The sequence below is a fragment of the Cavia porcellus genome, unplaced genomic scaffold (genome assembly GCF_034190915.1).
Source record: "Cavia porcellus strain 051 isolate PalLab524CR breed Dunkin Hartley unplaced genomic scaffold, mCavPor4.1 scaffold_6, whole genome shotgun sequence".
Lineage (NCBI taxonomy): Eukaryota > Metazoa > Chordata > Mammalia > Rodentia > Caviidae > Cavia > Cavia porcellus.
In genome coordinates this window covers 62,836,801-62,864,544 of record NW_026947489.1, presented here as the reverse complement: position 1 = coordinate 62,864,544, position 27,744 = coordinate 62,836,801, and the positions used below count along the sequence as shown (strand labels likewise).

The 27,744-nt window shown below is 38.3% G+C and overlaps 1 protein-coding gene across 1 annotated transcript in view; it reads left to right on the top strand.

Annotated features, from left to right (window-relative positions):
- Window positions 1-25,187, top strand: part of Tex14 (testis expressed 14, intercellular bridge forming factor) — a 163,560-nt gene extending 138,373 nt beyond the window's left edge. The window contains exons 23-31 of the mRNA XM_023564983.2: window positions 1,048-1,110; window positions 1,732-1,859; window positions 3,180-3,254; window positions 7,213-7,290; window positions 8,264-8,363; window positions 19,395-19,490; window positions 21,881-21,990; window positions 23,550-23,601; window positions 24,826-25,187. Of these exons, the coding sequence (XP_023420751.2) occupies window positions 1,048-1,110; window positions 1,732-1,859; window positions 3,180-3,254; window positions 7,213-7,290; window positions 8,264-8,363; window positions 19,395-19,490; window positions 21,881-21,990; window positions 23,550-23,601; window positions 24,826-24,862 (739 nt within the window). The 3' untranslated portion in view covers window positions 24,863-25,187. The remainder of the gene's footprint in view (window positions 1-1,047; window positions 1,111-1,731; window positions 1,860-3,179; window positions 3,255-7,212; window positions 7,291-8,263; window positions 8,364-19,394; window positions 19,491-21,880; window positions 21,991-23,549; window positions 23,602-24,825) is intronic.
- Window positions 25,188-27,744: the final 2,557 nt, after the last annotated feature.

The following is a 27,744-nucleotide window of genomic DNA, read 5'->3' as shown; positions in this document are numbered from 1 at the left end:
GGAATTTAAAGTAATAATGTAACTTTTTGGCACTTACTTTAGAGAAAGGAAGACTCAACATTCATACAGACCCATGTACCCTGCCTTGCATGCACAAAGCCCTGGGTTCAATCCCTAGCAACCGCCCCCACAAAACCACCTACCTGAGTATTTATAGCAAATTTATATGTAATAGTCATGTAGCAGTTGATATAATTAACAGGACCAAAAAGTAAGTAAGCTATAAACTTTTAAGGACAAATGTATCTTTTATTTTGGTGGGAGTTGTTTATGTTTTTGAGACAGGGTCTCTTTATGTAGTACAGGCTGGCCTTCAACTCACTTCTGTAGCCCAGGCTGACATTGAATTCACAGGAATCCTTCTGGCTCAGCCTCCTGAGTACTGGGAATATAGGTGTGCTTCACCACACCCAGTGATAGAAACACATATTTTGATTAAGAGGATAAAAGTTACTAGTCAACCCAAAATCTGTATTAATTCTTTTAATCATTGGTTTCACAGGATTGTTGTAGGGATTAAAACTATGAAAATATATGGAAGGCTTTAATGTGGGATCTGGCTTACAGTATTAAAATTAAATTTCATTGAAATTAAATTTTAAATATTATTGAAAGTAGGAATGGGTCAAATTTTATCTTCAGTGTTCTTTCCTGGCCATTTTTTGGTACACTCTTGGCCTCCTCTGATACTCTGCATCAGGAAGCCATCTTAGTTTGCTGAAACCCTATAGATGTGCCCTTTGCTCCAATATCTCCCTTCAGTGAAATTCTTGTGCTCCATTATTTTCTTACAAACTTGCTCATTGTCAGAGTCATTGACTGACTTTAGGGCTGAGCTGACCCTTAGAGAATATTCAATCTCCAGAGAGGAGTTGAAGCCCAGACATGGCAGAAAACTAGTGGCTAATTTGCAGCAGAGCCAAAACCAGAACTCACATTTTCCACTTTTGAGCTTAGTGTCTTCTCACACTGGCCTGATAAACTGGGTCCCTGTATCACTTTGTACACTGTGCTGACAAAGTATTTTTTGTACTTTGTATCTCACAGTGCTGAATGTGAACAAGAAAAGACATTAAAGGAGCCACCAAAGGAAATGAAAGGAAAAGACATGTAAGGCCACCAAAGAATAGCCTAAGAATGCTTGTGTATAGTCTTGCTTTTATGGAAATAGTATGTCTTTATTTTTAAGAATTGGTATTCTTAGCATTTTTATATATGGACTTAATGGGAGTGTTTCTTCTTTCACCAAAAAACTTATTAATGTATGATGTTTTTTATAAATGATAGCTCCTTATAATCAGGGAGTTACAGTGATAATTATTTATTTTCTACATAAATATCTTTTCATCGATGGAAATCATTTCTTTTTATTTTTTATTTACATTTTTGGTACTGGGGATTGAACTCAGGACTTCATGTTTGCCAAGCAGGCATTTATGCCTATGAGCTAAATCCCCGGCATAGTTTCCTTTTAGTTGCCAGGATATATATATTTATATATCTATATCTATATATATCTATATGTCTCTATCTATCTATCTATCTATACACTTAATATCTCTTTCTAGAATATTTTTTAATATTCTCTGTATAATATTTTAAGATGTACTCTAATTTTGACCTATTGACAAAAAAGATTTTTTTGAAAAGTATAGTTTAAAAGTTCCTTTCAGGAGGATATCATTCAATTTTCCTAAATTTCTCATAATTACTATATTTTTAATTCCTTAGATCATTAACAGACATTCAAGATCTGTCTAGTATCTCCTATGAATCAGATGGCTCCTTTAAGGAAACCTTATGCAAAACACCCAAAGTAAGCCACGCGCCTACTAGTGTCAGCACTCCACTCAGCCCAGGTAATCATGCACAGAAAGGAGAAATATTTTGGGAGAACTCATAGCTCCTTCCATCTGGCTCTCAGAAGCCAGGCCAGAAGTCACATGTGATGAGTGTTCTAATAGAGCAACTTTGGAGTGCACAATCCCTTGGGAGGCCATGTAGGGGTGCTGGTGGTAATGATGTTGCAGTAGGTTAGGAGCTTTTGATTAGGACTGCAATGGTAGAGATGCAAATGCAGAGTCTACTCCGTACTCTAAACACTACTAAATTTAGTGCAGAAACAATGGATTTGCTAGAGTTTGCCACTTAAGATAGTGCTGTATACTGAAACATGTATTACTTACGCCCTGTAGTAATCATTTGATTCATCAACTCATGTCACTCAAAGAATATGCCTAAAGATGCCCATGTCTAATATTAAAATAGCCCTTGATACTGGTAGGCCAATTGAAGGAGGCATGAACTGTTGCTCAGTGATCACGATGCTATACTCAGTTCAAACAGATTTGCTATTTTCCTCCTGGTTGTAAAAGTAAAGCCTACTCATCATAGAACATTTCGAGGCTAAAGAAAGGCTTAACAAGAAAATGATCATTTAACCTTTTTTTAACCTTATGTATATTTTGGTGCTTATTTTATAGTTTTGGAACTATATAAAAATGTCTTAACATAGTTGGCACCATGTTGAATATCAGTCCTGAACTGCTTGTTTGTGTTTTTAGAGACAGGATATTGCTATGTAGTTCAGGCCAGCCTTGAACTCACTATGTAGCTCAGGCTGGGTCCAAAGTATTGGTACTATAGTGGTAAGTATAGCTGCCTTCTAAACTCAAGAGAATCCTCCTTCCTTAACCTCCTGAATGTTGGGATTACAGGCATGTGCCACTATGCCTAGCCTTATAAATTATTCTGAAAGGTTTTAGCTATAGTATCATTGAATACTCAGGGCAAGACCCAAAGCATAGTTTTGCTTACATCCACTGGCCTGATGGTCTAGAGATAGAGGCTCTCTAATTTGTGTTTTGTTTAATTTGGCTGGTCCAGAACCTCTATATCCTTCTAACAACCCTGAGCTAGATTGAATCTTAGTAAAAATTTGTACCTTCCCTACCCACATATCCTTAGGAAGGACACAGACCAAGTGTAGTAGGGTAAGCAAGATGAAAAGAGGGAGTAAAGGCCATTCACATATTAGGAGGTTGCTAGTAAAACTGTTACATTAGAAACTTCCTTCCCCTTTAGTTGAGAAATCCTTTGTGAAGTTCATGAAAAACCTAGAAGAATCCAGTTCAGGTCCTAGAAAGTATTAAATTATTTTCCCAATTATTTTCTTAAAGAACTAATGGAAGCCATCTCACAGCATCAAATCGAAGAGCTACCACCGCCATCTCGGGAGCTGCTTGAAGAAATCGGTAATGATTGTTCCATGCAATACAAAATACACTCCTACCCCTTTTGGTTATAGTTACTCATTATCAGATTTGTTTTGTTGTTGTTGTTGTTGTTTGTTTGTGTTTCAGTGCTGGGAATTACACCTAAAGCCGCCTTCTGGCTAGGCAAGTAAGTGCTGTACCACTGAGCTACATCCCTAGCCTCACCATATGGTTTCTTTGTCTGAAATGTGAGCCCTGATGTAAAAGACCCTACAAAGTTCTGGTTTTTATAAAATTTAAGAAGGGGAAATTTTCCAACAAAATGAGGGCTGAGGATACAGCTCAGTAGCACAGCACCTGCCTGACAAGCACAAGGTCCTGAGTTTGATCCCCAGTATCCCCACCCCCACCCCCATCACATTGCAATCACATCTGCCTTGCTGGGATAATTGGCCTTCAGTCTGTTGTCAGTTAGTTACTTAAAGGGCTAATGGTAGTGAAGTTGAATTAGCAACATTCAAATGGCTTATTATGACAAACTTGTTTCACTAAAGGAATTCTTACCTCCTTTTATTTATTTTTTTGAGACAAGGTCTTGCTATATAGTTTAGGTTAAGGGGTCCAGGCTACCCTTGAACCTGCCTCAGCCTCCCAAGTATTGGAATTGCAGGCATGCACCACTACACCTGATATTTTTATCTCCTTTTATAACCTATCCTACTATCCCTAGGGGCCTAAGATGTAGCAGCTCAGGCTGAGAACTTGTACTTTCAGTTTACCAATAGTAGGAGGTATTAAAGGCGCTAGAATTGTGGATTAATCCCTTTGCTCAGAGCAGGAAAGTCAGTGACACAATACTTAATGAGACCAGAATTTTCAAGCAGACTGAAAAATATCAGCTCAGTTTACTTGTAGCAGGACCAATGCTGAAAATAAGGGTGTATCTAGAAATAGCCAGGATCCAGTGGTCTGGTTCCACAGCAGCAGTGCAGACCAGCCCCTCACCCTTAGAAAAAGGTTCTCAGGGGTACTGTGGTATGGTCCAGTTCTTGTTATTGGGTATTACAATAGCAAGCAATTATATGTTGTCATAGAAAGTTGAGGTTCAGACCCACACCAACAGAGAAGAGCCAAATCCTGATTTCATATAGATGAAAGTAAGTTTATTTATAAAAGTATAACAGATATGAGCATAGTCCAGTCATATATCACCCCACAATGAAGCAAGGGAGAGCACCAAAAGATGAAGAGGCATCCTCTGGGGGAGGATCTTGCATGAGACAGAGCCTTTGGCAGGCAAAAGAAAAAACCCCAACACTGTGCCCAATTTGTTCGTTTCTTTTTTTGAGACAGGATCTTGCTGTGTAGTTCAAGGTGGCTGTGAACTCACTGTGTAGTCCAGGCTGGCCTCAAACTCAGCACAGTCCTCCTGCCTCAGTCTCCCAAGTACAGGGACTACAGGCATGTGTCATCATGCCTGGCTTGCTAGTTTCTTAAGTACTGTGTTCAGACAAAAGTGGCTTGGTGACAACAGGCCTGCATGCCTTAGAGCAGAGTATCTTGAGTCTGCCTAAAATCAAGGATCCTGTCACAGTGTACTCAGGGTTGTCTGTACATGCAAACATGCATTTTGCTGATTCATTTTTATCCCTTTCCTTGACAGTATAGAGAATATTCTGAGATTTACACATGGTTTGAAGGTCTATTAAATTTTGTGTCTCATAAGGAATAAAGACTAATAGGTCTGAATCAAGGGATAGCTATCCTGTAGGCTTCTTACCATAACTTCAGTCTCTATTCATTGGCCTGGTGAATTTGGGTGGAACCAGTCATAGCTTCCAGAACCTTCATTTTCTTTCTTTTTCTGTAAAGTCCCTTTCTGTTCTTTTACTCCTCCCAACACTATCTCTTTCACTTCCTTTCCTTTTCCTGCTGCGTGGAGATCAAATTCAGGACCTTGTGCTTGCTTGTAGGTGTACTACTGAGCTACACCCAACAGCCTTATAGGCCTTTCCTTACCTGACTGAAATCCTCCCAATGCTACATGGTTGTTGGGTCAGGCTCTTAGAGCCAGAACCTCCACTCTTCTGTTTTAGTTATAGAATTCCTGAGGTAGTCTTTGCAAATTTCTCCTTTCCAGTTGCTTTTAAATAACAACTATTGAGAGTGGAGGTTGCTCCACACGTATTGATCACATAGATTTTTGGTGTCATTCTCCCTTACCTATGGCTTTTGGCACAGTACTTGTAAACTCTGTGGTCTGATAGTAGCTGATGATTTTCCTCCAGATCCCATTGACCTTTCTTTGTAGTCACGTGTGAATCTTCCTGCACTTTGCCATTTCTAGCCTGTCAGGCTTCTTTCCGCACGTTAGCCTTGTGGCACTGCTGAATCCCATTGTGCAGAAGTGTTTTCTCATCCCACTTACAGAAATTATCTGGGCCAGAATTCTAGGTGATGTCTGCACTTTGAATGGGTCTGTAATTTTTCAGAAAGACAAAGAATAAAGGCCATTTGAGGAGTTTCTCCTGGTCATGGGCCTACTAAGCTGATGATTTTGTGTTGCCATTCTACCTCTCCCCTTAACGAGATCTCTGCTCTTTTGGAGGGTCCCTCTCAAAATCTCTAGTCTCCTGATAGTGGCCTAAAGAAAAATCACTTTTAGAATCCTAGTATATATGTATATAATTAACAAAGCAACAGAAGCTATTAAGATAAAAATGAATTTTCTGTTTTGAGTCAAATTAAATAGTCTTACAGGTTCCTTGACACCTAGGAGCTGCCAGAAAAGTAGTAGATCTGTGCTGCCCGGAATAGGGCCCTGTGTATGACCTCAGGGTGGCCTTCCTGTGCTCCTGTACTTATCTGTCTCTCTGCCCTGGGGAGCCCTTTGAGGGGACTGAGCTCCTGATTTTAGCAGATGCTTGTCTTGCTCTAGCGAGTATTTTTTAAAGAACTGAACATAATATTCTTTGTCTTCTGTTTTGCTGTAGGTTAGGTAAAAGATGCATCATATAGCCCAGTAGAGAAAGGGTAACATTTGGATTTTTCTGATGTTGTTACAAACTTTTTGAGGGAGTATAGAGATTAGGATGCCGAGTGTGGTAGCACTTGCCTGTAATCTCACGACTTGGGAGGCTGAGGCAGGAGGATCTTCATGAAGTAGAAACGAGGTTGGATTACAGAGTGAATTCAAGGCAGGCCTGAACTGCATAGCAAAGACTCTGTCTCAAAAAACAAACAAAAAAAGTAGAGATTAAGAACATAAAATTTAGAACTAGTTTTCTTAAATTCAAATCTCAATTCTCTTACTTATTCCAAGTTTCTTACCTTTATTTTTGCATATATTAAACAGGATTAACAGTAATGCAATCGATTTCATAGGGCTATATGAAGATGAATTGTGAATATTAATCCTAAATTAATGTGTGTAAATGCTTAGGCACAGTACATGCCACATGTACTCCAGATCTTCTTCATCTGGATCTACTTCATCATCCTTCATAATTTTTCTTCCATGAATGTTTTTTGGAATTTTTGTCTTACTTGAAGAGTTTCTTTTAAACTCAGATTCCTAAGAGTAGTGATTCTCAAACTTTTCCAGGCATCAGAATCACCTAAAAATATTGTTAAAACCAGATTGGACCACACTTCCAGAGTTTCAAATTCAGTAGGTCTGGGATGTGACTCAGGAATTTACATTTCTGACTGGGCATGGTGGTGCACAGCTGTAATCCCAACTCTCAGGTGTCTAAGACAGGAGGATCGCTGAGAGTTCAAGGCCAGCCTGGGCTACAAAGTGAGTTCAAGGCCAGCCTGAACTGCAGAGTGAAACTTTGCCTCAGAAAAACAACAACAACAAAATTGCATTTCTATGAAATTTGTGGGTTATACTAGTGATGCTGGACTGAGGACCACTCTTTGAGAACCACTACCTAGGGACTGATGTGTCATGCAAAGGAGGAATAAGTTGCCTTCTGCTTCTGTACTGTGACAGAGCAACTGAAGCAGCAGCAGGCCTCATCCTTGGTGTTGCATGAGAGCACAGCATGTCATCCTAGCATCACTGCAGATGGTAAGCTGCTCCCCAGACCTGTTTCATCACGCTGTCCTTGGCAGCATAGTGGTACATAGGGGAAGTGTGACCTTGAGATCAGGTACATCTCCATCTCAATTCTGATTTCACAGTTACTTTTTGGGTGGGAGAGAAATGTTTTGAGACATGATCTCACTATGTATTCCTCTCCAGGCTGCACCAATTACATTTATATGATAAAGTGTTTAATGTCTCTGAACCTTAGTCATTCTTATCTGTAACATGGAAATAAGTCCTATCTCATTATGTATACTGTAGCTCCATGAATGGCACCTGGTACATTGTAAAATAATTAGAAAATTAACATTAATGCTTAACATATGTAGAACTGCTGGATGAAATGAAGTGGCGTAATTAGGTTGCTTGGATACATTATGGGATACATCTCTTCCCCATGCAAATTGCTTCCCTGGGGCTCCGACCTAGGGAAGTGAAAACAGGATGGTCCCCTAAAGTAAATGTATGTAGCTTATTGTCAGTAGTTCTTGCGTCTTTTGTGTGCTCTTTCTTTCCTCTGTTTCTTCTGTATCTTTGAACCTTGGCTCAGGCTGAGTTTCCTGCAGCTTCACCCGGCACCAAAAAAGCTCCCCAGATCCTAGAGGCAGCTGCTGTGAATACAAGTGTCTGCAGACTGCCACCTGACCCTCTGATGTCATGGGATGAAGGAAGTTGGTGCATTGCATACTTCAGGCACCACTGGTAGCCTTATTTTTTGTAAATCAGGCTTTCTCAATTTTTTTCATTTTGTTTGGTTGGGGTTTTTTGTTTTGTTTTTTTGAGACAGGGTCATACTAGTCCAGGCTAACCTTGAACTCCCTGTGTAGCCCAGGTTAGCCTCAAAATTGTGGGATCCTCCTGCTTCAGCTTCCCAAATGCTAAGATTATAGTCATGTGCCACCATACCCACTAATTTTTTTCATTCTAATAAATGATTTTTTTAAATGATTTTTAGATCCAACGCATTTGGATGAACAAGAAACTGACAGTAACAAAGAAGGTAGCAGTTTGCTTTGGACCAGAGAATCACAGGATGTAGGAGATGACACAGAGAGGTAACAGAAAAAGCTGGACTTAAAAAGGATTTTTCATACATGTAAATGATTTATTTGTAACAAGCAAAAACTGTAAGGAACCTGAATTCTCCTCAAGAGGTAAATGGTTACATCTAGCCACATAGTGGCATAATTCAGCAATAAAAGGTGACTGACAGTGGTGCCTTGGCTCATGAGTGCTTCTGATGCAAACTACCCTGCATTGTCAGCGAACCTGACTGAAGCCACCTTGCCTGCATGAACACAAACAGCCATCTTTTCCAGAACTGTAAAACAAATTAAGTTCATGAACTGAGGTACCACTATGTTTAATTTTTATCTTTTACAGTGCTGGGCATTGAACGTACTGCCTCATGCAAGCTAAGCACATGCTGTGCCACTGAACTACATCCTCAGCCTACAGAGGGAACTTTTCAAATACCCAGGAATCTGGATCAGTTTCAAACTTAAGCTGAATGATAGAAGTCAGGCTCTCTTCCCCACAAAAAATACTTAATGTACAATTCCTTCTACACAAAACTTGAGAAACAAAAACTGACAGTGAAATAAAAACAGAACAAAAGATAATAGGGAAATAGAGGTGGAATTACAGAAGGCCGGAAAGAGAGTTTTGGAGATGATAAGTATATTAAGTGCCTGGCAAGTATGAGATCATGAGTTTGAACCCTGGTACAAAAAAAGTAACTTGTTTTTGTTTTTATTTTTCAATAATTGTAAAACCATACATTTTTTTTCTTTTGGTATCAGGGATCGAACTCATAACATTACTGTTGCTAGGCAGGTGCTCATACCTACTGGGCTAAATCCCCAGCTCCTACAATTTTTATTTTAAAAGGTGATTTAAGAAAATGAAAGCACAGTATTTGCATTGTAACACAAATTAATGTAATTCAAGATAGGAAAAATTAGTCTTTTAAAAAATAAAAACATTGAAAGAAAATAAATATTGGAAAATGTATGCCATAATTTTGAAGTGTCCAAAATAAAAGAAGACTTGATTCTACGTATCAATTTCAGTACCACTACGTACCATTTCAGTAGACTCATAACAGTAAACGGGCACATATCTAGGAAAGTCATTAAACTTTAAATACAAATTCCCTAGGATTTTCAAGTAAAAAAGATGAAATATCTTTGACCTGCAGATGAATTAGAATTTCACCAAGCTTCTCCAGAACAACACATAGGGAAAGACACAAACAGAATTGCATTTTCTAGGCAGTTAAAGAACAGAAATGTCAGCAAGCAATGTCATATTGTCAAAACCTCTTTGAAGTTTCAAGGGTATGTATATAAAGAGAATAGAATGTGCAGAGACTCAGGAGTACTGTACACATGTACTGTTCTTGAGGAACCTACTAGACAGAGAGGTTCTTTCACCTAGGGAAAACTGAAAAAAAAAAAACTACCAACAGGATAATTAATCAGTGTGATGGTTAATCTTGATTATCAACTTGTTTGAACTGGACAATGCCTAAGAAATTTGTGAAGCACACTTCCTGGTGTGTTTGTTAGGGTGCTTCCAGAGAAGATGGGTGTGTGGAAGAGCAAACCAAGGTGAAAGAATGGAACGCTTATTCTGAATGTGGGCAGTACTGTCTAATAAGAAGTCTAAGAGCCCAGTACATTCCTTTCTTCTTTCTCCTCTTCTTCTTCCTCTTCTCCATCTTCTCCTTTCCTCCTTTTCCTCCTCCCTCACTTCTTCCTTCCCCCATTCCTCCCTCTAAACATGTTATTTGTGATGATGGTTTCATAGGTTTACATGTGTCAAATATCCCAACACACACCGCAGTTTACTGATGGTAAGTTTACCTCAGAAATATGTACCTACAGGAGAACTTCATTCTCTCAATTTTTTTGAGGTCCTGGTGATCGAAGAGCTCCAGATATACTCCTCAAGCCCTATTTGTACTGAGCTACATTCTCAGCCCAATGAACATTGTTTAATTAGTTCAAAATGCAGTTTTATAATAATGAATGTATCTTTTTTATTTTGTATGGTGAGGACTGGACATCACTCATGAAGCATATGCTGTACCACTGAAATATATCCTCAGCCTAAAATTCTGCTCTGTCAAAAAAAGATGTCAAATTATAGGGCTGCTTAATTTCCTATGATGTAGTTATGAAATCCGTGGCCATTTAGGCTATTATGTTACCTACCAGTCACTTACCCTTGTTGCTTTATAAACCAAAATTAATGTCAGTTAAGCAAAGTCAAGCAGAGAAAGAAAATTGAATTCTTTGTCCTACAAAGTGAAAAAAGCAGCATAAACTCTAAACTCTTGATATTCCCTTGAAAAAAAGGCACAAGAAGATGCGACATCTCAATTGTTTTCCAAAAGGAAAAAGTTTTTGACTTAGATATATTAACCTGCTTTGTTTATCTAGGAAAGCTGCCATCTTTGCTGTTTCAGCAGCTTTCAGTGTTAAGATCTTTTTTTCAGTTTTTATTTTTTACCATTACATATTTCTAATGTGATTATATTTTTTGTGGCAAGTTGATACATAAATGTGACATGTCTGATTCTTTTTTCACTTCTTTCCCTTACTCCTCCATCCTATCACCCCTTAATCTCCTCCAATATGTGAAAGATCTATCTCCCTACTTTTTATTATCTATCCTTTTATTATCTATCTGTATTTTGGCTTTCTCATATAAGAGAGTCACACAATACTCAGATCTGTGCATCTTATTTTCTTTAACCTTAAGTCTCAAGTATATTCATTTTCTTACAAAGGATAAGTTTATCCTTCTTTATGACAGAGTAATACTCCATTGTATAGAAATACCACATTTTCTTTTTTTGATTTTCAGGTTAAAAATTTTTAATATATTACAGATTGACTAAATACTCTTCAACTATATGATTAATAACTAAAATGAAACATGGTAGCAAGTGATTTATATTGAAAATAAGAATGAAAATGAACAAACTATCTTTTCATTTTTTCAATTTATTAACTGAAAGGTTATCAGAAGCAATCTGTTTTCTTTTTTTTCCACATTTTCTTAATCCATGTATCTGTTACTAGGCATATAGCCGACTTCCAAGATTTAGCTATTAAAAATTAGACAGCTAGTAAAAAATTGAAAAAAAGGATTAGGCTGCTGTACTATGCATATGCGTAGACCACTGAAATATACCTAGCTAGGTCACATGGAATTTGTAGATTTAGGGTTTTTTTTTGGTTTTGATTTATTTTGGTACTGGGGATCGAACTTACAAACGTCAGGCAGGTACTTGTGCCACTGAGCTAAACCCCTGGCCCTAGATTTAGTTTTTTTGGGAGTTTCTATGCTGATTTCCATAATGGTTGTGCTAGTATAGATTCCCACCAAGAAGGGTTCCTTTCTCCACAGCCTTGCCAGCATTTGTTAGTGGTTGATTTCTTAATATAGCTATTTTTTTCTAGAGTGAGATGATCTGTTTTTAGTTTGTATATTTTGAATAATCAATGATGAGCTTTGGGTTTTTTTCGTGTCTTTCTGAGACAGGGTTTCACTGTGCAGTTCAAGCTGGCCTTGAACTCACTTTGTAGCCCTGGCTGGTCTGGAACTCACAGTGTTCCTCCTACCTCAGACTCCCAAGTGCTGGGATTACAGGCATGTGCCGCCATGGCCGGCTGATGTTGAGCATTGTGTCTTACGTTTATTTGTTGTTCGTACTGCATCTGAAAAGTATCTATTCATTTCAGAAACCCATTTGTGGCTTGTGTCTTTAAATTTGGAGTAGTCTTATTTTGTTGTTGTTTTGTCTTGAGTTTTTTATATATTCTAGATACCACTCCTTTGTCTGAGGAATAGCTCGTTTTGGGGATTGTCTTTTCACTCTGTTGTAGTTTCTTTTGCCATGCAAAATCTTTAATAACATGTGATCCCAGTTGTTGATGCTTTGTAATATTTCCTGTGCAATCAGGATTTTGTTCATAAAGTCTTTGCCTACACCTGTGTCTTCAAGAGTTTTACCTATCATCCAGCAAATTGTTTCTGTTTTCATATTTAGATCTGATCTATTTTGATTTTAGTTTAGTACATGGTGAAAGATATGGGTCTAGGTTTAATCTTCAGCATATGGAAAGCTAGTTTCCCCAGCACCATTTATTAAAGAACTTATCATTCTTCCAGTGAAGGTGTTTGTCTCCTTTGTCAAAGATAAGTAACTGAGTGTGTTTGCAGTTGTTTCTGCATCTTGTAATCTGTTCTGTTGATCTTCTGGCCTGTTTATTTGCCAATATCATGTTTTTATCATGGTACCTTTATAGTACAATTTCAAGTCGTATGTTGTGATGCCTCCTGCCTTGCCTTTGTTGCTCACAATTGCTTTGAGACAGACAGACAGACAGATAGATAGATAGATAGATAGATAGGGCTAAAGATAAATTTATTTTTTAATTTAGGCTGACTTTGGACTCACTATGTAGATAGGGCTAAAGATAAATTTATTTTTTAATTTAGGCTGACTTTGGACTCACTATGTAGCCCAGGCTGGCCTCCACCTGAGCCTCCTGAGTACTGGGGGTTATAGGCATGTGCTATCATGCCTAGCTGTTTTTGCTATTTTTGTCTCCTCTGGTTCCATATGAATTTGAGGATTGTTTTTTCTAATTTTATGAAGTTTGCTCCTGGTATTTTGATCAGAATTTCATTAAATCTGTATAACAATTGTGGCCATTTTCACTATATTGGTTTTACCTATTTAAGAACAAGGGATATCTTCATTTTCTGATATCCTTTTCAGTTTCAGAGTGCTGTAGTTTTCAGTGTAAAGGTCTTTTACTTCCTTCATTAGATTGATTCCTAAGTATTTCATTTTTCTTGATACTATTGTGAAAGGTATTGTTTCCTTAATTTCTCTCTCATTTTATCATTTGTGTACAGAAATGCTACTGATTTTTGAGTGTTAACTTTGTATCTAGCTGCAATATTGAATTTGATTATTAAATATAGTCTTCTGGTGGAATTTTTGGGGTTTTCTATGTACAGTATTATGTTACCTGCAAATAAGATAATTCCTTATTGCTTTTATTTCTTTCTCCTATATAATTGCTCAGGCTAATGTTTCCATACCTTCCTGAAAAGGAGTGGTGATGGTGGGCATCCTTATCTCATTCCTGTATTTGAGTGAAAGCTTTCAGCTTTTGACTGGTGTGATGCTAGGTGTTAGTTTGTCATAAATTGCAGATAGAGATGAAAACCATCTATTTCAAGCAGGGCATGGTGGTGCATGCCTGTAATCCCAGGACTCAGGGGATCCTTGCAAATTTGAGACCAGCCTGGGCTACAAAGTGAATGTAAGGCCAACTTTTAACTGCATAGTGAGACTCTGTCTCAAAAAGCCAAAAAACTTATTCCAATTTCCTATGGGTTTTTTTAATCATTAATGGGTTTTGGTCTTTGTGAAATACTTTTCTGCATCTAGTAAAATAATGATCATGGTGTATAATCTTCATGATGATTTGCTGCAATATGTTTGCCAGTATCTTACTGAGGATCTTTAGATCTTTGTTCATTAGAGAGATAGACCTGTAGTTTTTTGAGGGGAGGGGGTTAATTGGATCTTTCTCTAGTTTTGGTATCAGCGTAATGCTTTCTTCCAGAAATGAATTTGAAAGTATTGCTTCCCTTTCAGTTTCATTAAGGAGTTTGAAGAATAGTGGCATGAGATATTCTGTTAATTTCTTGTAGAAATGAACAGTGAATCTTTCAGGGCCTGGGATATCCTTTGTTGGTAATTTTTAAAAATTACTTCTTCAGTTTCATTGAATGATACTGGTTTATTTAAAATTTTGTATCTTGTTTTCATTTAAAGAAAAACAAAACAAAATAGAAAACGGGCAGAAATAGTACATACTTTCAAAGAAAAGAAATAAATAGTAATAAATCACTAGCTGATGTATACATATTGTCCCCTCATAAATAGTTGTTCAAGGTACACAAGTGGAACATATAAATGGGAATTCAACCAGGGAGATTGCAAACAGTTCTGTTCAACTATCCAACAAAAACTTAAGTATTATGGGTATCAATCCTATACACTTAGACGTGTACACATTTATCCATATCTTCATTTATGTTGAGACCTAACACAACTTATTAGATTAAAATCTTTGTGAACAAAGATTAATAATATTACTGGATTTCACATCATAACACTGTAGAATCAGGATTGGGTACTGCAGTGCCACTTTCCTTCAAAGTTTTTGTTCATTTCATCATGTGTCATCAGGTCGGTTCTCATGAACTGTTTATAGGTTTTACGTAAACATGAGTCTTAACATGTATTTCTATCCTTTTTATATTAGAGGGAAAAACAGAACAAAGCAGGACAGAACTAAACTTTTTCCTATAGACATATAAAACTAAAAAGATACATAAATCTGCTGTATAAGGAGTTCTACCATGGTCACTGTGCTGTTTCTTGTTATCAACAGAATTGGCTATATCATCAGATAAAATATAATTGAACATATCAGTACATTACAGGATTAACAGTAATACAACTTCGTAGATAGTGTGGAGCTATAAAAACAGGTAAGTAATCAAATCGGAATGGATATTGTAGTGAATCATTGTCATTTTCAGTATAGTTATCTATACTCCTCAACTTGATACCATCAACCTTACAGTTTTGAATAAAATCTGTCAATAATAAGCAGCAATCAAACATCAGATTTAACTAAGATCAGTCATCATACAACATGGATCCTGATTGAGTTCATAGGAAATTAAAGATGTTCACTGTGCTACGGACAGCTGTCTGTGCCCCTCAAATCCATTGCTTGTATACAAACAGAACAAGTTCCAACCAAGCAGAGTGGTGCAAGTAATAGGGGTTTTAATTCCTGATACACTATTAGCTATATCTTCTGCTGGTTTTTTTTTTTTTTTGAAGACTATTCCTCCCCTTTACTTCCCTAGAATGAACTGTGTATTTTTGGGTCTCCCCAACACTCACGGTTTTGTATTGCGGGGCGCAACCTGCTATTTACCTAAGTGTTTCCAAACTTTCTCACTCCTGGGCTGGATTTCTAGTTATATTTTTTTATTTATGAAAGCTCGTCTGTTCAACCTATCCATAAATACTGGTCTAGTTACCCCTATTACTCTCTGGTTCCCTATCACATTGATTTCTGTTTTCTCATGTTTGATTTTGGTCCATATAAGCTTCTTCAGGCTGATTATATTTCCTACAAAGAGCCTCTTGATGGACCCTATCTCTTGATCCACTCTGTCTGTGATTCTCTCTTTTTTCCCTTAAGTTAGTATATCTAGGCCATCTATATTAGAAATTATATCCAATCTTCTCTGCCTCATTTCTGTTGAATTCTTTTTCTGTCATTATTTGTCAGTTTGTCTTCTTCATTTTGCTTTTTGCTCCATTCATTGTGGCCTCTCTGCCACTGTTTCTGGAATCCTGGTACTTTTCTCTTTTAGAATGTCCTGCAGTATTCTCTGTAGAGTTGAATGGGTGGTTGCAAATTCCCCCAGTTCCTCTTTATCCTGGAAGCACCTTGTTTCTCTATTAATTTCTGGGGACAGTTGTTCAGGATAGATCAGTCTTGGCTGGAGGTTATTGTCTTTCAAAGCTTGGATTATTTCGCCCCACGCTCTTCATGATTTGATAGTTTTTGCCGAGAAGTCTGCTGTAATTCTGATGGGTGTTCCCTTGTAAGTGATCTGTTTCTTGTCTCTGACAGCTTTTAATATTTTGTTCTTATATTGGATTTCTGGAATTTTGATTATTATATGCCTGGGTGTAGTTCTTTTTGGATTGTAGGTGGCTGGAGTTCTGTATGCCTCATACATCTGAGCATCTTTACCTTTTCCTGTATTTGGGAAGTTCTCCTTCATTATTTCTGTGAATAGCCTTTGCAGGTCATTTGTTTGTATCCCTGCTTATTCCTTTACATTCTTAATTCTATCCTCTTGTCATCTTCTAGCCTTTGTATTGTTACAGCTTGTTGCTTTGTTATTTTTAAGACATTTTTCCTTTCATGCTCCCATACTGCAAACCTGTCCTCCAGTTCAGGTAATCTAACCTTAGTTTCTTTCAAGCTGTTATGCCAGCTTTCAATAGAGTTTTAATTTCCTGGTAATCTCTTTGAACCTGCTTCATGTATTCTATGTTTTCTCTATTTTCTCCATCAAACAATTCTCCCCCTTTTTTTGCTCTTTCATTCTACCATCTGTTTTTTCTTGGGAGGTGGTTAGCATTTCTTTAACTGTTCTACTTATATCCTGCTTTACTTGGTTAAATACTTCACTTTTGAACTTGTCTATGCAGTCCCTAAGATATCGCTTTATGTCTGTTGGTGTCATGCCTGATACTGCATGTTTACCATCCTCAAACTCCTTTGCATTTACCTTTCCTGGATCAGTGTTCTCAGGATTGGGGACCGAGGACCCTTTCTTGTTGCCTCCTCTTTTCATATTTTTTGTTCCTTCCACACAGGCATATATAGGAGGTCCAGTTTCTTTCTTTGTCAGTTTCAGTTTGTCTGAAGTGTGCTGACTAGGTGGTCCCACCCACTGCAGTATACTGGGAGGTACAGACCCCACAGCCTGTGCTGGGTCTGATCCTCCAGGTCAACCTACTGACGGCTTCACTGCATTAGGTTGCACTACCAGGCACAGGTCCTTGGTTTGGGCTAGCCCATTGGGCCTTAGTCCATGGCATCGCGTAGATCAAGCGCTCCCCACCAATCCTGCTTGAGAGGGGAATATGTGACAAAGTCACTGCAGCGCCCTACTCCAGCCAGTCTGCCCAGTCTCAGAATGTCCTCTGTTGGAGCCTCTTTGACTATGGGAGGGTCCCCATCCCTCTCACTCATCGCAGGTTGATGCAGGTTCCTCTCACCTACCACAGGTCGATGTTGGCCTCTCCACCAGTTCTGCTCCCAATTCAGTTTACCAATTCCCACTCTCAGAGTGTTCCCATCTCTGATGAGTTGCAACTAGCAGGCTATCCCAGCTGTGGCAATTCAGGCGCGGCAGCCACAAGGTATTCAAGCTGTGAGTTTTTTAGGTGTTCCAGTCGTAGCACCGGGATTGCATTTCCAATTCGTTTCTCTCAGCTTAGTTCATTCCTGGGTCGGCAGGGTATATCTCTTTCTGCTTAGGACTCCCCACACCATACCATTCTGGAATTTAAGCTGGCTACCTCAGAGAGCCACTGTAGCTGATGTTATCTATCCACCATCTTTTCTTGGTTCCTAGAAATTTGTATCTTGATTCAGCTTTGTTAATTCATAACATCCAGGAATCTGCCAATTTCTTAAGTATTTTCCATCTTATTAGAATACAAGTTCTCAAAGTAAGAATATATATTATTTTGTATTTCTGCTGAATCTGCTGTGATTTTACCCTTTTCATTCTTAATTGTATGAATTTGAGTCTTTCCTTTTCTGGTAAGTGTGGCTAAGTGTTTGTCTATTTTATTTAATCCTTCAAGGAACCATGTCTTTGATTTGTTGGTTCTTTGTATTATTTTTTAATCTCAGTTGCTTTAATTTCTGCTCTGATCTTTATAATTTTCTCCCTCAGGTGTGCTTTGAGTATAACTTGCTTTTCTTTTTCTAGGACCTTGAAGTTCACCATTAGGTTGTTTATTTGAGCTTGCTCTGTTTTTTTAATGTGGTAACTCACCACTAGAAATTTCCCTCATAGGACTGCTTTCATTGCATCCCATAAGTTCCAGATACTTCATTGACATCACTATTTAATTGTAGAAATTGTCTAATTTCACCTGTGATCCATTGGCTGTTCAGAAAGGTGTTACTTAAATTCCATGTGTTTATGTAGTTTTTGTGGTTTCTTTTGCTACTAATTTCGTTTCACTCACTATTATCTTATAATATGCATGGGATAATTTCAGTTCTTTTGCATTTCCTTAAGCATGTTTTATGAGCTAGTATGTGGTCTATAGAAGTCCCATGTGCTGCTGAGAAGAATGTGTATACTGCGTATACAGTAAATGTCCACTCAGTGGAGTGAGTTTATCCTCAGAGGGAAATTTTTAAATAAATATAAAAAATACAAAATGATTATGAATAATACTGAAGGATAAAGGAAACTGCTCAGGAAGATAGGAGGGAAAGAAAGAATAAAAAAAATACAAAAAAAATAAAAACAATGTTCACACTTATGAAAAAGCAAAAACAATGAGGAAAAGAAAAAGCAAATGAACCACAAGAAAAAGGAAAGAAAAAAAAGATCTTTCTTGTGGTTATTTCTTGAGTCTATAATTTTGTGATAGTATCCAATTTAAAGCATGGCTCTGCTGTCACTGGTAGACAGAGGTAGACCGAGGAGGCTGACAGAGCCCAGATCCACACTGCATAATCCCAGCAAGCCTTCAGTAGGATTAGGATAGGGTACTGGGTAATCCCACCAACCCCACAGTGGAGCAGTTAGCAATGCTAGTGCTTTCAACTCCTCAAGACTTTGAGAGAAGCTAAGCAGGTCTCATAAATGCCAAAGCATCAAAGTTCTAAAGAACATGTTTTTTTATTTGTTTGGGGTTCTCGGATTTGTCTTTTTTTTTTTTTTCTTTTTAGCGGTACCAGGGATCGAACTCATGACTGCCTGCTTGCAAGGCAGGCGCTTATGCCGCTGAGCGAAATCCCCAGCCCCTATTTTTTTTTTTTTGTCTTTTTTTCGGGGAGGTGCGGTTCTGGGATTTGAACGTGGGTCTTTAAACTGAGCTACATCCCAGACCATTTTATTATTTTATTTTGAAATACTGTCTTACAAAATCAGTAAATGTCCCAATCTGGGCTCTACCCAGTAATCCCCGTGCCTCAGCCACCCAGTGTGCTGTGATTACAAGTAAGTGCCACCATGCTTGGCTTTAAACAGCTATTTTATTGTACATTGAAGTCAGATCTAAGTGACTCTGGCAGTTTTAGACACAATACCATCAAGCACTTGTTTTCTCAGCTATTTAGGGAAAGCACTGATTTTCAGGGTCTCTTCCCATTCTAAAGGAGCAATGACTATCTTCACTCTCTTCACTTGTCCTTGAACAGAGCTCACTCTACTCTGGATGAAGACTTGGAAAGATGGCTACAGCCACCTGAAGAGAAGAATATGAAGCTACGTGGCTCCTGCGAAGACTTTAAAAGGTTATTGTTCCCTATTAGGGGATTATTTTCTTTCTTCTTCCTCTTCTACCCTATTCTTTACAGGAGAAAGAACACATTGCATGCTTAAGATACAGGAGTATTAGATTTAGATTCCCATTCAGGAAGTGGGGCTAGGGTTAGGAGCCTGGCAGAATGAGTGTCTGATAATGGCATTACACTGCTGCAGATAGGTATCCTGACTTCATCTCTCTACTCTCTCTCATGCTTGCTCCTTTTCTTCCAGCCACCCATAGTGCTTAAAATTTTGATTAATAGGTGGCACTTCAGGCAGAGACAGGTTTGTCCTGTCACCCTCAACATTTTCATCAATCATCTGAATTAAATCAGAAAAGGCATGCTTACCAAATATTGAGGTAGCACGTCTCAGAGTGAACTCTAATGTTATTTGGATGATAGATTAAAATGGTCTTGACAGGTAGAAATGTTAGTCTAAAAGATAAAGGTAAAGCTGAGCACATTGGTGCACAAGTGTAAGCCTAGCTACTCAGAAGGCTGAGGCCAAAGAATTGCTAGAGTTGAGGCTAATGTTCTATATCTAGCAGCATAAAATTCAGGATACCTATTCTGAATGGAAAATTTTAAACTGGAAGCTTCTCCTCAATAATAACCATTGAAGCCAGACATGGTGGCACTCTTGAGGCTGAGGCAGAAGAATTGTTGCAAATCTGAGACCATCCTCAGCTTCAAAGTAAGCTCAGCCTGTAGTACATAGCAGGACTTTCTCTTAAAAAGACCAAAATAATAATAATAATAATAATAACATTCAAAGCAGGAAGTCTTATTTTTATATGCCCAGCCCTTAATTTGCTTCGTGAAACATGTTATGAATTTCAGAAATTCTTTTTTTTTTTTTTTTCTTGCGTTACTGGGGATTGAGGTTACAACCTCATGCTTGCCAGGCAGGCACTTATACCACTGAGCTAAATCCCCAGCCCAGTATTCCAGAAATTCTTGAACAGTGCAAAATTATAGGGCCTCAGCCAGTGAGGCCTTAGGTTGATAAGTTACTGAAAATGTCAGCACTGCATTAATTATGCAAAGACAGAACTATACAGTCCAGATAAGGTGATGAGTGAGACAGGTAATGTGCTGTTCAGAGGACTCGGATACAATGTGCTGCTCCCTTTGGGTGTCACATTTAAATGGAGATCTCAACAAAGAGCAGAGCATAGGCACAGAGCAGTCAGAGGCGTGCAAAGCAGGTGGATGAGGGCAGCTGAAGGAGCTGGGAAGACTCAGCCTGAGCAGAGCCGGTAGAGGGGAGAATCTGAAAGCCTCCCTCACATGCCTAAAGCACTGTGAAGTGACCAGACTTGGCTACTGTCTCCTGCCCCAAAGGACACAGCTGGTAACTGGAAATTGCAAACAGAACTTTCTTTAGTAGAACAGACTTTCTCCTGATTATAGCCATGGGAGTGGGGAGGCAGCCGCCCTTTCCCTTCCAAAACGGCTGCTGCTGCTCAGCAGAGGCTGGCTGAGAACAGAAGAGTTGCCTTGGTTCAGCCAGCATCTTTTTTTTTTTTTTTTTAAATTTTAAAGGGAATAGAATAGAACAATAAAATGAAACAATACTGCATTTCAAAAACAAACCAGTAGAGAATCCACCACCATAGTTACTCTGTTGCATATTGTTATGCTCTGAATTGTTGCTCAGACTACCAGATTTAGACTTGCAAAGCTAATCAAACAATTTAAGTGTTTGGTTGTTTCTTTACTTCAGTTGTTGCCATCTCAGCCTGTGCTCTTCTGAGTCAGCCAGTTGCTTGTAGCGGGAGGTTTTCTCTCCCTGGCTCATGGGAGGGAGGGGACAGGGAGCCAGCATCTCTTGAACACTGCCAATGAACCAAGCTTTGTGCTCAGCCTGGTAATGCAATTAGAAGTGACATTGAGTGATGGAGATGTCTCTTTGATGGTTTATCAAATGTAATCTTAAGCTGTGAGATACTTAAATTACATTTCATATTAGAAATTTCAGAAAATGAAGATGAGATGATAAAAGAAATGGTGGGTTTTCAAAGTATACCCATTAGTACATGAGTGAAATACATTTTTCTCTTTGCGATTAGCTTTATAGCTAAGAAACAAAAGCAGAGTCTGGTTAGCTAGCCTTTCTGGGTTGATCCTAGTTCTAGGACTAGATATGTAATTTCTCTATGCCCCAGTTTTTTCATCAGGTAATGGGAATAGTAGTGAGAACTACTTCGTTTAGTTGTTATGACAATTGAGTTAACGGGATTCTAGTACATAAATCAACACCCAGCCATAAGAAACACTCCCATAGTGCTGACTGTTTGTTTCCTTTGGAGTGCTGTCCTATTATTCTGGACCTTAGTAATGTGGTTTAATGCCCCAAATAATTATTATTAAAGGGACACAAAAACCAAGGATCAAGACTTCATTGAAAAGAAGACCAAAAGGAAAGAAAACATCAAGCCAGAGAGAAGGAAATCAGAAAGCTTTTTAGGGACTTGTGAAGAAGGTATGAATGAAGAATTGTTTATAATGTAGTCTGCCATCCTTGAGCTTGGTGGACATCCGAGTTACTAAGAAATGTTTCTCAGATAGCATATATAATCTTCCTAGGTTCACAGTTCCCTGAATTTCTGTATAGACTTTCTGTTACCTGCCAATCATCACTTAATCTAGTTCTCTTTCAGAATCGATCTATTGGCCAGTATCATGAGCATCTTTCACACTGTCTGGAGAGTTGTATAGTTTCGAATTGTGTAACATCTGCAAACATTTTTACATTTAGCTCACCCATATACTGCAGAATCTAACGATATTTTATGTAATTTAATTGGGGTCTACAAGTAATGCAAAAGTTGTAACTTTACCTTAATTTCATGTTATTTTTTGAGACACTCTTGCCTCTTAATTCAGACTGGCTCTTAACTCACTCTGGAACCCTCCCTGGCCTCAATTTCATGGCAATCCACCTGCCTTGGTCTCCTGAGTGCTGGGGTTACAGTGGCTTTAGGCTTATGATATACTATTTACAGATGATATCCTCCTAAATTTTGTTTCTTCCACTCAGGAAGTGAGTGATATTAACCCCTTCAGGCCATCCTTTACCTCTTTTATCCTTTCCCCAGCACCTTTTCATTGTTCTTTCCCTGTCCAGATTTTGCCCAGGATGCTGACCCTAGTGGACTGCCTCTCCAGGGCTTCCTATTGGCCAGTTAGAAGGCCTGGCAAAAATCAAAGGGCAGGGGACAGGTTGGGATTTATTTCTCCTCCCTGACTATTTTAGTATCTTGCGTGCGGAAGAATGTTGTCCTTCCTCAGGCACAGCTTCTGTGTGGCAGCCTGTCCTTTCCAGTTCCTACTGTCTTCCCTGAGTTCCAGTAACTGTCCTCCTACCCTTACCATTCAGGCCCTTTAGGGTTAGGCTTTCCACTGCTGCCCATCCCTGGATGCCCTGCCATTCCTTGTTTGTTCCTTTTACTGTAACTATGCCTTTGTATGTAGACCCTTTATAAAGGAAACTTTCCCTGTACTATCCATGGGTACATTTTCTTTCCTCCAACCTCTGACTAGACACTGTGTGGGGCATTTGAGTAGTATTGGAGTCACTAAGAAGGTAATTCAGAAGATAATTTGTGAATTAGTGCCCACCATTATGGCTGGGGGTTGTAGAATGTTTGGAAGGGAAGCCATTAGTTGTGTTCTCAGAAAGATTCTATATCTGTGTGATAGAACACAGTGCACATACCTCAGCACTCAGGAGCCTGAAGTAGAAGGATCACCATCAGCTTGAGGCCAGCCTGGAATATATGATGAGACACTGTGTCAAAAAAAAAAAAAAGCTGTTGTAGATAAGACTGTCTAGGGCTGGGGTTTTAGCTCAATGACATAAGCACCTGCCTGGCAAGTGCAAGGTTGTGATTTTGATCCTCAGTACTGCCAAAAAAAATAAACAAAAGATGATTGTCTACAGTAAACTATACAAAACGCTGATACAAATTCTGAATTCTGGCACTTATTTACCTAGAAAATAATTAGGTTTTTTTGTTCTTTCTCTTTTATTTCATGAAGATGAACTAAAACCCTGTTTTTGGAAGCGACTGGGCTGGTCTGAACCATCAAGGTAATTGGATTATCTATTTAGTATGCAGTTTCATTTTTAGAGACAGAATAAGCACACTTAAAACATTAACTAGTGTGAATGAACACAATGGGAAAAGACTTGAATTTCTGACCAGCTTGCTCAATTTATAGCTGTATGCTCATATTCAATTAAAATATAAAATGAAATAACAGTTCACATATGGGAGAACAGATGCTGCCGTCATTGCTTTGCAGTAGTCTTGCGTTTTCATGATTCACTGATCATATTATGTTCTCCCTTGATTATAAAAACCCAAATCCCTTTCCTCTTGATTCAGTTGAATAGAAGGGATGTTTGTGTCTTTGAAAAATGTACGTACTACAACAAGTATTGAAATCAGTAAGGAGATTCCTCAGAAAACTAAAAATAGAAACTTCATTCAAGCTAGCTATTTTCTTTCTGAGTATCTTCCTGAAAAAGTTAAAAGACATCATATTACATCATACATGTATTCCCATATTTATAGCAGCGTAACTTATAATAGCTGAATCTTGCATACATGAATAAAGAAAACGTGATACTTGTACACAGTGTGGTACTGTTTAGCCAGAGAAGAATAAATTTGAGTCACTGCAGAAAAATGGATATGCCTTGCAGTTATTATTCTAAGAGAAGCCGGTGTGACAGCACACACCTGTAATTCCAGTACTGGGGAGGCTGAGGCAGGAAGATCGCTGTGAGTACAAGTACATCCTGGGCTACAAGGACAAATTGAACTGCATAGTGAGACCCTGTCTCAAAAAGATAAAAAATAATAATAATAATAATAACTCTAAGTAAAATAAGTGAGACACAGAAGGTTAAATGTCATATGGTTTCTCTTATATGAAAAACCCAAAGTGTAAGTAATTTAAAAACAAAGTAAAAGATTATAGGAAACAGGGAGGTAGACCTTTAAAAAATGGGAAAGGGATACAGGAATGCAATGAGAAGGGAAGGGAGGTAAAAAGGGTTAAGGTACAGTAGATACATGTACCATGATTCCAAGGTGAATGTATTCTTTATATATTTCAAACATGTACTACCAGTAACAAAAAAATACATACTGAGTTGGGGGCCATTGTTCAGTGATTGAATGCTCCTCTAGCATGCACAGAACTCTGGGTTCAATCCCCAGGATGGCAAATAATAATGAAAAAAATGTTTAATTGTGCATATCGATTTGAAGCTCCCTTTTTTGTCCTTTAAAACATTTGTGCACAGGATAATTGTGCTGGATCAGAGTGACTTGTCAGACTGACTGCAGCAGGATCACAGAGGGATTCTAGCCCGATTTTGAGCATCTGGTTGTGAGCTCCTTTCTTCTCTTGCCTGCTTCAGTCGCTATCAGGAGAGCAGTTCAAGTTCTGTATCATACTTCGTTCAGCTGTTATAGCAGTCATGTGGTTCCAATCTGTGTGTTGGAGGCACTTGTAACCTTTCAGATTCCTGAAAAGTGCAAGGTAGTTACAATTTCAAAAATTGTTCATTATGCCCAGAATGGCTTTTGATTTTGTTGTGTAAATTTTTGAATACTTCACTTTTGTTATACAATAAAGTGGTTTTTTATTTTTTACTACTATTCACTTTCAGCTCTATGAGATTTATTTCTTTGTTTAAATTTGAGAGTCAGAAGCAAGACCTTCAATCTTTGATATAAGTGTTACACATAAGGAGCTACCACCAGTTGTCCTGTTTTATACCAGAAATATCACTCAACTATTTGGCTAGGATTACTGTGTTCCCATTACCTAGAATTGATTTATTAGGAGGTAGTGATAAAATCCCAAAGTATTTGGAACTCTTTTAAGATGAATACCACCATTCTCATACACTTTGGAATGTACCCCTCACATGATGAGTGTAATAGAGAAATAAAACTATGGTAAGCTTACGATTACAACATTTTTCTAATTTGGCTTCATGTGACTATTGGCCAGATGATGCATGTACCTAGCGTGGTTCTTTAAGGATTTGTCTTTCTTTACCTGCCCTTTGGAATCTTCCATATGAATAGAAACCTTCCCAAAGAAGCTTTGTACTGCTGGGTGTGTGATACTAGCCAGATAACCTTGTTTTTGTGTATCTTGGTGAGTGAGAAAAATGTCTTGCAAAAATTGAATGGTTCCTGTGGTGAATAGTCATAGTCATATTTCTCAGTTCCCATAAATTTTATGCTGCACAAATCAAATAGTAAGGTACAAATCTATTGGCTATTTTAAGGCAAGGAAACAGTTGCTTGCCATTTATATTTAGCAGAAAACAAATTAGTTTATAAATGATACTAAGTTTAAGAAACTTTGAGAGATACAGAGACTTATAAAACAGTCTGTCTCTCAAGCAAGTTATTCTAATTGATGAGACAAAACCAATCTATGTTAAAATGTAAGACTAATAACACATAACATGATAAATGGTGGTTTAAGGTTATTATGGCACTGTTTGTTAGTACATACTTTAAGGATAAAAGTCTTATACCAAGTGCAGCTGAGAAGGATTGTGATCTGTTCTACACAACCCTCCTGTGTGGCCAGTAAGTGTGAAATATTGGTTAATATTAAGAATAATAATGTTGGTAGATCTGTTTATTGAGTCACTGGCCATGTTTCCCCCAAAATTAGGCCTAACCAGAAAATAATCAGCAGTGAAAACTAGAGATCAAAAATACCAACCCTGATAGATATGGTGTTACATACTTATAATCCCAGCACTCGGGAGGCTGAGGCCAGCCTGAAATCCTATGTCAAAAAAAATATATATATATATCTATATAGTGTTTTTTTTCCCAAGAGAAGCTGAAATGGACTTTTTTAAACCTCCAAAATAGAAATACCCTATTATGATTTCCCTCTGTTTCTGTGACCATCACCCTCATCTAAGTCACTTGTAACTCTTACTGAGCATCTTAGCATGGTCTTCCAGTGACCTCTTCCATGGAATCCCATATCACAGTTGTTTTTTGAATGATGCATGTGTACCAGTCCTGCTCCTGGTGCTGGGACAATAGTGAACAAAGCAGAGTCCCTGTAGGCCTGGAGTCATTAAAGAACAAAGGTAGTAGTGGCGATGCTGGCAACATGATAAAGATTGAACCAATAAAGATTGTGTGGGGCAGAATTTAACTTCAGACGGTGATGTGAGGGAAGCTACTGAAGACATGACCTTTGAGCTTTAGTTGGAATGAGGACAGGGAGCCAATCTTGTGACTGGAGTCATGGCTCATAGCATCCCAGCAAGAGGAATAGCAAATACAAATTCCTCAGGGAAACACTGAACTGCAGCAGTAAGAGGTCAGTATGGTACAGGAGAGTAAGTTGTAAGGATGAAGTGAGCATGGAAACAGCCAAAGGGATCATAATTATAGGTCATGTCAAAATGTGGGAATCCAACAGAAAGTTCTAGACAAGGAAGCAGCAGAGTGGGTTAAAACTGACTCACATTTGTAAAATATTTCATAGTCAGGTATCGTGGTGCAGGCCTGTAATTCCACTCAGGAGGCTGAGACAGAAGGATCACTGTGAGTTTGAGGGTAACCTGGGTTACATAGTGAGTTCAGGCCAGCCTGAATTATATAGCAAGACAGTGTGTCCAAAAAAATTCTTTTGTACTTTTCTTTGCAATAATTGTTTTCTTTTTGTTGTTTTAGAAGGGTCACACTGTGTAGCTTTGGTTCACCTCAAATTTAAGTTCTTCTGTCTTGGCCCTCTTATGTACTAGGACACAGTGATCTTTTGGGTTTTGTTTTGTTTTTGTTTTTGTTGTCTTTTTTTGAGACTGGGTCTTGCTGTGTGGTTCAGGGTGGCCTTGGATTCCCTTTGTAGCCCAGGCTGGTTTCAAACTTGCAACAATCTGCCTGCCTCAACCTCCCAAGTGCTGGGATTACAGGAGTGTGCCACCATGCCCTTCATAATGGTCTTTTTAACATGCAAAAAAACAATATTTCATTTCTTTATTTAAATCTTTTTCTGCTGCTTTTGGAAATATTTGGCTTCTCCCATTCTTCAACTATTTTTGTGTGCACTGTTACTGCTTGGAGCACACATGTACCACAGTTCTTTAGTTATCTACCTCATCATTTGCTTCTCACCTCATACTTTACTCCCTTATGGAGTCTTCCTGAAGTTCCTGAACCTTAGCCTGGTT